Source organism: Ranitomeya imitator, chromosome 1 (genome assembly GCF_032444005.1).
Source record: "Ranitomeya imitator isolate aRanImi1 chromosome 1, aRanImi1.pri, whole genome shotgun sequence".
Classification (NCBI taxonomy): domain Eukaryota; kingdom Metazoa; phylum Chordata; class Amphibia; order Anura; family Dendrobatidae; genus Ranitomeya; species Ranitomeya imitator.
In genome coordinates, this window is record NC_091282.1 from 1,121,226,475 (window position 1) to 1,121,237,041 (window position 10,567).

Sequence of the window (10,567 nt, forward strand, 5' to 3'; positions counted from 1 at the left end):
CAAACACACAATCTCCTCACTGGAGGTGCCGGTATTCTAGTGGCTTATTTCAGCCGGGTCTCTGAATACACACAAGTGTGACCACACTGGCGCAAAACTCATGTCATGCATTGATACTAGCGCATGGCCGTGCGGCCATGCGGACCTTATATAGCTGCAGCACGTACAGGACCTTCCTAGAAGAACCAATGAGAGGCTGCCACAGAGCCTGAGGAACTACAGGACCTTCCTGGAGAACCAATTGGTCTTGCTGCAGTATCTAAGCATGTGACCCTCGATCTCCAATGAGAGATCTTACCCTCAGCATGCTCAGAATGGGAAAAGCAGGACTTAGTTCCAAAAGCATCTGCTCACCGCTGCCCAACACTGGCTTCAATGGCAGAAGCTGGAAAAGCAGCAGTAACCCTTTGCACAGAGTCAGACTGAGCGAGACGCTGGGACCGACGTCTCCGCTGAGCAGGCTCCACTGCGGCAGGAGAAGAATGGGAGACCGCAGCGGAGATAGCCTGAGATTCCCCCTGTGCAGAGGTGGGAACTCGACCCCTAACATCACCCCCCCTCCCAGGGCCTCCCTCCCTGGACCTCGCTATGCTCGAAGGCAGCAATGAGCTGCGGAGCCCGAATGTCCTCAGGACCATAACCCTTACAGTCCACGAATTAAAAATTTTTTGCCACGTACCACCTTGCACCCCAAAATAGCGTTCACCTCGTAATCATCCGTAGACGAACCCGATGTCCCAGCAGATGACTCAGAAAACCGGGACATGTATATGGGTTTCAAGAGGGACACATGAAAGGTGTCGGTGATACCCAGGCGTGGCGGAAGGGCTAAATGATAGACCACAGGGTTAACCTGTTCAAGCACCTTGAAAGGACCCAAATAGCGAGGTGCAAACTTAGTGGACTCAACTCGCAGCCTGATGTTACGGGCGGAGAGCCACACCAAGTCGCCAGGAGCAAGGGTCGGAGCGGGGCGCCGATGTGCATCGGCGGAGGACCTCATTTTCTCCTTGGAGGCCTAAATGGCATCCTGAGTGTGGTCCCAAATATCCCGTGCTTCCACAGCCCAGTCTGACACCATGGAGTCGGTGGAAGACACGGGCATAGGCACAGGTACCCGCGGATGCTGACCATAGTTAAGGAGGAATGGGGTTTGTCCAGTGGAGTCGGCTATGGCATTGTTCAGCACAAACTCCACCCATGATAGCAAGGATGCCCAGTCATCCTGCCTGGCTGAGACAAAATGTCGCAGATATGTGACCAAGGTCTGGCTGGTCCTCTCTACCAACCCATTTGTCTCGGGATGACATGCGGAAGAGAGATTTAACTCAATGCTGATGACAAAGACGACAAAGTTCCCTCCAGAACCGAGATGCAAACTGGGGACCCCGGTCACTGACAATTTTGTCCGGCATACCGTGTAGGCGGAAGATGTGTTTCATGAACAACGCTGCCAAGGCCCGTGCAGAAGGTAACCGTGCAAGCGGCACCAAATGCACCATTTTAGAAAAATGATCAGTGATAACCCAAATGATGGTACAGCCACGAGACTTGGGCAAACCCACCACAAAGTCCATCACGACCATCTCCCAGGGCCTGTCTGCCACCGGCAAGGGATAGAGTAACCCAGCTGGCCATTGTCAAGGAGACTTATTTTTGGCGCAGGAGACACACGCCTGAATATAATCTCTGACATCACGGACCATATGTGGCCACCAGTACGTCCTCACCAGCAGCTCAGATGTCCTCTTTGTACCAAAGTGTCCACCCACCCTGGATGAATGAGCCCAAGAGAGAACCTCCGGTCTCAAATTAATGGGTACAAAAGTCTTACCTGGAGGCACAGACTCTAGCAATACCGGAGCTACAGTTCTCAGGCTCTCAGAAGGGACAATAAGCCGAGGCTGCCCTTCCTCCTCCTCAGATGACACAACAGAGCGAGAGAGGGCATCAGCACGAATGTTCCCCTCCCCTGCGAGATAATGGAGGGTTAAGTGGAAACGGGAGAAGAACAAGGACCACCTGGCCTGGTGAGAATTTAGCCGCAGGGCTGTTTGCAAATATAACAAATTTTTGTGGTCCGTGAAGACTTGAAAGGGAAAGCGAGCCCCCTCCAAAAGATGTCTCCACTCCGAGAAAGCCAACTTTATCGCTAGCAACTCCCTGTCCCTGATGGAATAATTTCTCCCCCATGTGTGAAGGTCTTGGACAAGAAGAAGCAAGGAGGCTTCCGACCTTGAGCATCCTTTTGGAAGATGACTGCTCCTGCACCAATGGATGAGGCATCCACCTGCATTATAAACGGCTTATCAACATCGGGACGATGTAGGATGGGAGCGCTAGCAAAATGAAACTTAATAGAAGAGAAGGCCCTGGAGACCTCTTCAGTCCACAATTTGGGATTTGCTCCATTCTTGGTGAGGGCTACCAAGGGAGCTACCAAAGTTGAGAAGTGGGGAATGAACTGGCGGTAATAATTAATGATCCCCATAAAGCACTGCACAGTTTTAAGAGAATGGGGTTCTTGCCAGTCCATCACAGCCTGTAGTTTGGCAGGATCCATAGCCAATCCCTGGATGGAGATGATATAGCCCAGGAAAGGTAAAGACTCCTGCTCAAACATACACTTCTCCAACTTTGCATAGAGAGAATTTGCCCGTAAGAGGTCAAAGACTCTGCCAACATCTATCCGGTGGGAGTCAATATCTGGAGAGAAGATGAGAATATCATCCAGATAGACTACGACCGAGGTGGAGAGCATATCCCGGAAGATGTCGTTGACAAAGTCTTGGAAAATGGCTGGGGCATTACAGAGCCCAAAGGGCATCACCAGATACTCATAGTGCCCATCCCTGGTATTAAATGCCGTCTTCCATTCGTCCTCCTCACAGATGCAAATCAGGTTATAAGCACCCCACAGATCTAATTTGGTAAATACCCTTGCTCCCGGTAGCCTATTAAAGAGCTTAGAAATCATGGACAGCGGGTACTTATTCTTAACAGTGATGGCGTTAAGACCCCTGTAATCCATGCAAGGTCATAATTCTCTGTTCTTCTTCTGCACAAAGAAGAACCCCGCACCTGCAGGTGACACTGACTTCCTTATGAACCCTCTTGCCAAATTATTCTGGAAGTATTGGGACATAGCCTCCGTCTCTGGGAGAGAGAGGGGATAGACCCGTCCCCGAGGAGGTTCTGCTCCAGACAAGAGATCTATAGGACAGTCATAGGGGTGGTAAGGCGGAAGGGTCTTTGCAGCCTTTTTAGAGAAGAGGTCTGCATAGGACCAATAGAATTTGGGAAGGGAAAAAAGATCTGTGGGTATCTCGGTGGTGGAAACCTGAACGCACTCTCTCACACATCTGCCCTTACATGAATCACTACAACCCAATATCCTCCCAGAGGTCCACTCAATATGTGGGGAGTGAAAACGGAGCCAGGGTATTGCCAGAAGAATCTCGTCCATTCCCTCGGGAAGGACAAGAAGGGAAATAATCTCCTGGTGGGAAGGGGACTTGAATAATGTGAAAGGGACAGTCTGGTGTGTGATCTGAGATGGAAGTGTCGACCCATTCACTACTCTAACAGTCACCGGTTTGGCGAGCATCACCAGAGGTATTGCATGGCGCAGAGCAAAAGCCGAGGACATGAAATTCCTCTCTGCTCCAGAATCCACACAAAGCTCGACTGTTAGAGAGTAAGAGCCTAATATGATTGTCCCTTTGAAGGACAGCTTGGAGGAAAACGCCACTGTGTCTAGTGAACCTCCTCCAATGGTTACTAGAGGCGGTCGTTTACCCATCCACCATGGAAATTTATTGGCATAATGTCCTTCTTGTGGGCAATTTCTGCAAACCACGGGTACTCGAGCAGTCCAAGACTTAGGTCCCGCTCGAGAAACCTCCATGGCCTCATGGGAGTCGGACGCCTGAACGGAAGATTCTAGAGGTCTGGCGAAGGTGGGAGCCAGCCGAAACCTCTGCCTACACTGGGTCCACTTCAACCTCCGCTCGTTAAAATGGAGGTCGATGCTGGTAGATTTAGAAATGAGCTCCTCCAGTGTGGCGGGAATCTCCCTGGTGGCCAAGGCGTCCTTCACATGGTCTGCCAGTCCTTTCCAGAAAACCGGAATAAGGACTTTATCCGGCCACTCCAATTCTGAGACCAGAGTCCGGAATTGGACAGCAAACTGACTGACCATGGACGAACCCTGTGTTTTTGCCAACAATTGGAGCGCGGTATCGTGGATGACACGAGGTCCCAAAAAGACCTGTTTCAGAGCATCCAGAAAAAGAAGAGCACTCTGCACCACACGATCATTACGCTCCCATAGCGGCATTGCCCACTTCAACACCCTGCCTGACAAAAGGGATAAAATAAATGCCACTTTCACCCGTTCTGTAGGAAAATCTGCACCCAGGAGCTCAAGATGTATGGAGCACTGACTCACGAATACCCGACATAGCTTACTGTCACCAGTAGTGTTGAGCATTCCGATACTGCAAGTATCGGGTATCGGCCGATATTTGCTGTATCTGAATTTCGATACCGAGTTCCGATATTTTTGTGATATCGGAAATCGGAATCGGTGTGTGCGGTGCGTATGGTTCCCAGGGTCTGGAGGAGAGGAAACTCTCCTTCAGGCCCTGGGATCCATATTCATGTAAAAAATAAAGAATAAAAAAAAAAAAAATGGATATACTCACCCCTCTCAATATGCATATATCCAGACACAGTGTGCGGATGGAAAATCTATATGCCTAAACCGATGTCACAGTACCGTATGGGTGCAGAAAGATGTTAAATAACATCCTTGTAGGGAAAATGCAATGCACAATGAACGATAGGAAAGCAGATGGAGAAGGCAGAAACAAAGTATGCCAAAATCTAAGGATAAATAAACCCAGATACCCAGAGTCCATATATTGGAGACGGAGCCAGCATGAGCAAAGGGGGGGGGGGAAGAACAGGTGCGGGATAGGACCCACGCATATCGCCGCAAAACAGGCGGCTTCCTCAGGGAGAAATGATGCTATTTCTCCCTGACGAAGCCGCCTGTGATTTATTGGTAAAGCCAAGAAACATCCCAGTAATGTATTTTTGGATATGGCCTGTTGGATTGGTTCCCCAAAGGCATGTCTGCTTGGTTACTGCTGTGGTCAATTGTTACAGATATCTTAATTAGAGCAGAGGTTATGATATTTAATAGCAGAAGGAAGACTACAGACAAATTAATAAACTGAACAGTGAAAGTTTAGGTATAGGTATGAAGTCATATAATGTAACAAAATGGAGATTGTGTTGCATGAAATATGTTCACATACAAAAATTTGATTTCTCTCAAACTATTGTTGGCATTGCTATAAAAACTTGCAAGTATTCTATTACAATCTTTTATAAAATGTGTCTTATAGTTATAGAAAATAAGCATTAGCGTAAAGATACCTTGACTTTTAATTACATATAATAATGTAGAGTAAAAGAAAATGTTTAATCACCAACTAAAGCTTGTAAAATAAAATATATATTTGTTTTAGTCTTGAGTAACTTGGACAATGATCCAGGTCCCGTTTGCAAAATATTTGTTTTTATATAAAATTGTTCCATCAAGAAAGGTCTAAAAGAAAAGGATGCATGGTCTTCCACTGCGCTTATTGATGTCTTATGAGCACTTCCGGAACTACTAATTAATTTAGGTCTTGATGTTTTTTAAGTTGCACTGATATGGGCATGTTGTAGTTTAAATGTTTCCTAGAAGTTTGATTTCTATATTGAAATGACTATGCTTCTTTCATGCAACTCGATCCTACAGAGGTCTTTAGATACTATGCAGAAAACTGACACAAAGATTTGTGCCTTTGCTGTTGCTGTTGATTTTAGCTTCTAGAGCATACAGATACAATTGTATCCACTTCCCAGCTGAGAACAGAACTAGCGATGTAGAACTAATATTTTGACAATGCTGAGGAACTGAAACACAAGGTATATAAGAAAGTTTCAACATGTTCCTCAATAATGTGATTAAGAATTAAAAGGCACTTTAAAAACTACAATCGCCCCTCTTTTTGAGAACACTTGCACTTGTACATGAAAATTGTTGTAACAAAAATGTTCACTGTTCCCAAAGTCAAAATGTCACCAGAGCTTTAGGGACTCTAGCTCAAACCTAAAATTACCTTTTTTCATATAGAAAAGTGTGACTGCAGGCTAACTGCACAGGGGTACAGCATAGACCTTCTTCAGATATGTAAAAATATTAGAGATAAGTGGGTCAAGCACAGTTCTAATTTGCCTTTTGGTGCAAATTTTTCCAATTAATTTTATTAGCTAATATCTGTGAATTGAATGTATCTTACTATTCTTTGGTGTCTTACCAGGCCCCTGAACATAATAAATGTAACATGTAAAAAATAAAAGAATACTTATACTCACCTTACCACTCACCTCACCAGCCCCACCATTCCTCGCTGTACTCTATCTGGTCCTTTTTGGAATTCAGCAAGCGATGACTGAGCTAAGACGTTGCAAGGAGGACTGAACGGGTGATGGTAAAGTTCAGCTGGACCATAGCAGTGAGTGGTAAGGTAACTATAAGCTTCTTTTTATTTTTTAACCTTTTGTTGGCCATTTAAAGATCAGCAAAATGGCAGCCAGTGGCCAACATTTTGCTGAGTCCGCGTGGAAGCGAATTACAAAAATTCTGAAATCTGACAAATGCAGATTTTCTAATGTTTAAGTATAATTCAATTGCACTTGAATATATTTGATTGCTTGTAATAAATATCCTGGCTAATGTAAATTAGTTATACATAAGCCAGTTTGGATTCCCATTATGTGCAATTGACAAATTAAATTTTCTGTTTTGCTACTAATTCAGTCTAAGACAACAAAGAGGTAAGTATCACTTTCCTGCAACTTTAACCACACGGGTGTGTTGTGTAATATAAGCCACTTTTGTATCTATTCTTAGATTTATGAGACCATTAGTGTTACACAATATAAGTTTTTTAACTTCCCTGCAGAATTTACTGTCTTTGGTATCTTTTGGTATCATCAAGCAGTCTTCAAGGGTTTGGTTTCAAAGCTTCACTCTGATGTATGACTTACAAATGTTTTCTAACATTTTTCAGTATACAAATGTGAGAAATGCATTTTAGCTGACATGAAAAAAAAAACAGAAACGACATGTAGTGGAGGGACCACATTTATGTAGAAACCATCATAAGTAGAGGTTAACAAATCGCTTCACACAACCCCAGTGCACAGTCAAGAGAAGTGCTCTCTGGCCATTGATAGGAGTTGCACAAATCTCCTGAGCTTCTAAGTTCCCCGGTGAGGTGATTGATTCCCCGGCCAATTGTGATAGCACAAAGATGATGCCTCACCCAGATCAGCTAATCATAAGCTGAGGCTAAAATCCCAAATGGTAAAGAAAATTTACGGAGCTCTTATCCATGACCAGTTAGTACTGACCTGGACCATGGGCCATGGTTATGTAAAGAAATCTGTTCATCTCTACTCATAGGTTCCATATTGTAAGCCATTAATAATATATATATATATATATATATATATATATATATATATATATATAATATTTGGATATTGAGTTAAGTTCAATTTATTTGCTTATATGTTTGTTTATTTCATTGTTATTAATTTCCAGACTTGAATCTCCAACAAGATCGTTAACAATGGAAGCACCAAAAGGAGTTCAAATCAGTGCTGTAGCAGGAGAATTTAGAGCCAGTTGTAGAAAAGAGCTTCATTTACAGTCCACAGATGGTGAGGTCAGTAATAATGCTAACAAAATTTTTTCTACATGTTTAACCAAAGCTTAAAACTAGAATACAATTCCATACTATAGAGACCAGTGGCAGCAACATTCCAACTACACAACTTTACCTGATGCTTGATATTGTGCATGCTGCTGCTTGGCCATGGGCCATGAAGTACCTTTTTTTCAGTGGAATTAAAATCTCCTCCATTCTTCCAAAAATTTGCATTCTCCTGAATATGGATTTTTTTGCAATTCGCTCCTCACGAATTCAACAATACAGTGGTCAGACGCTGTCACCAATTTTCTAAACCATAGAGGGACAGAAAAAGTTTAAAAAAAATAATAACACTCATCTATTCTTTCACTCCTGCAGCCTGCCAATCGGTTATCCATGCGTCTTCTCTTTGCCTTCAGCCCCAACAATCTAAAATGTACTACCTTTGCATTCCCAGAGTCACTGATTAGGCAAAACTCCTTGTAATGTTGTAATATGATGATGTCCACCACAGTCTTGTCAGAGGCCTAGTCAGTGCCAGAAGAGCTTTGAGATGGCGTTAGCATAGTACAAAGCAGGCCAAAAAGAATGCGTGCGATTGAAGATGAAGAGGCATGGATGATTGGACGGTAGCAGGCGATAAGGTGATTGATAAACATTGAGGAGTGTGTTAATTTTTTTTACATCCTATATTTATTATGATTTGTGGCCTGGAGAGTTACACAGCACAATAAAGAAGATTTAATTTCCATCAAATAACTTTGACTCAAATAAAATTTTTCTGTAAAATTGGAATTATGTGGTAGGTTCAAATTTTGTCAGATTTGATCATTTCTCCTATGCACCTCACCACTCAGGTGAAATCACGCCATTAAATTCCATGCTCTACTACTCTGTAACTTTACATGGTTGATATAGTCCCTAAACATTTCCACTTTTTAAGAATATAACTCAGAATTATTTGTAGGATATTTAGGAGGAAATAAATTTCATGAACTGACTTCTTGCAAGAGGGGGTAACATTTTCCAGTGCCAAATCAAATTCCCCGTGATGGTCTTTAGAATGGGCCATTCTTTCAGAAGTGTCCGTAAAGGCAGACAGCTTAGCTAGGGGATAGATTTTTTTTATACCTGTGGTAATGGGACTAAATTAAAAACAAAATAGTATTAAGAAGTGTATCCTAATAATTTTGAACATTTGTATTAGTAGTGACAAAGGATGCAATTGCATTTATTGCAATATAATGTTTTCTCACTCTTTCTTCTTACAGATATTTTTAGATGCAGACAGCATCAGACTAGAAAATTTACCACAAGGTTCTTTTACACCTTCATCTACAGGTTCGGTAGGCCCTCGACAGACTGTCTATGAGCTGTGTGTTTGTCCTAATGGCAAACTTTACCTTTCTCCAGCAGGAGCTAGTTCCACTTGTCAATCCAGTAGCAACATCTGTTTGTGGAGCTGAATGAACTATGTGTTTTCTCACACCAGAATAGCCTTTCGCTACTTCACATTTGCTTCACGGTTCTGCCCAGATATCATTGTGGTATATTGAACAGTTTAATGGACTGCAGAGCATCTTCCAGGGTATGAGGGAATACAATACTGCCTTGAAGTTCTTATGTGACTTTTGAAATAATCCTGCATAGAGGTGTATCCTGCATAAAGGTCAACCAGACCTGGAGGATCAAAGTCTACCATCGCGTAAAGAAGAATTACATGGGTGCCTTTGCTAAATAAAGTGAAGCACATGATTCTGTACCGCAGGCATAAGGAGAAACAATTAACTGTACACCTCGTATGCAAGAAAATTTGCTGGACATTTACTAGGAAAAACAATCCCGTGTAAAAAAAAGAAAACTGTACTGTTTTAAAGCACAATTTTCCATTCAATATTTTTGGATGTATACTTTTATCCCACAAAAGAAATAAATATTAAAGTATTATGTGATATTGCCTTTACTAAACAATTAAATTGAAAATATGGTTTTTAAAAGAAAAATTTTCCGGATTTTCCTTCTTAAAATAAAAATATTCTTTCTCTCCTTTCACTCTCTCTCTCTTACTTACTTTATTTGCCAGTTTTAATGGGAGTCGTTTAGCCCGTTAGTATAAACTAAATGCAAAGCCTTATTCAGGAGGATATATCCCCTACAGAAATTTCACCAGAAGGGTTCATTTCATTATGGTGTGTATGCCAGTATTCTGTTGTAAAACACCTTACCGAATCACAATGTTTTTTAACAACTCAGAAGCTGTGCAAAAATATTGCAACTTTTGGTGCTTACATGCCAGTCCAGGCCAATATGGGGGAGCATGGGAAGGACAAGGTATGTCTACACCTATCAAATCCATGAAAACTTAAATTTACTTTATTCCAAAAATGTATTACAGTTGAATTAAAGGGACACTGTCACCTGAATTTGGAGGGAACAATCTTCAGCCATGGAGGCGGGGTTTTGGGGTTTTTGATTCACCCTTTCCTTACCCGCTGGCTGCATGCTGGCTGCAATATTGGATTGAAGTTCATTCTCTGTCCTCAGTAGTACATGCCTGCACAAGCCAATCTTGCCTTGCGCAGGTGTGTACTATGGAGGACAGATAATGAACTTCAATCCAATATTGCAGCCAGCATGCAGCCAGCGGGTAAGGAAAGGGTGAATCAAACACCCAAAAACCCCGCCTCCATGGCTGAAGATTGTTCCCTCCAAATTCAGGTGACAGTGTCCCTTTAAGTACATTTCTGCTGTAGTCACTTGTATTGTGTGCCTGATTTAAAAAGTGGCATAAA

The 10,567-nt window shown here is 42.9% G+C and overlaps 1 protein-coding gene across 2 annotated transcripts in view; it reads left to right on the plus strand.

Annotated features, from left to right (window-relative positions):
* Positions 1–9,826, plus strand: part of SGCZ (sarcoglycan zeta) — a 2,021,747-nt gene extending 2,011,921 nt beyond the window's left edge. For both annotated transcript variants that reach the window (XM_069744428.1, XM_069744427.1), the window contains 2 exons: positions 7,667–7,790; positions 9,047–9,826. In XM_069744428.1, the coding sequence (XP_069600529.1) occupies positions 7,667–7,790; positions 9,047–9,241 (319 nt within the window). In that variant the 3' untranslated portion in view covers positions 9,242–9,826. The remainder of the gene's footprint in view (positions 1–7,666; positions 7,791–9,046) is intronic.
* The last annotated feature ends 741 nt before the right edge of the window (positions 9,827–10,567 follow it).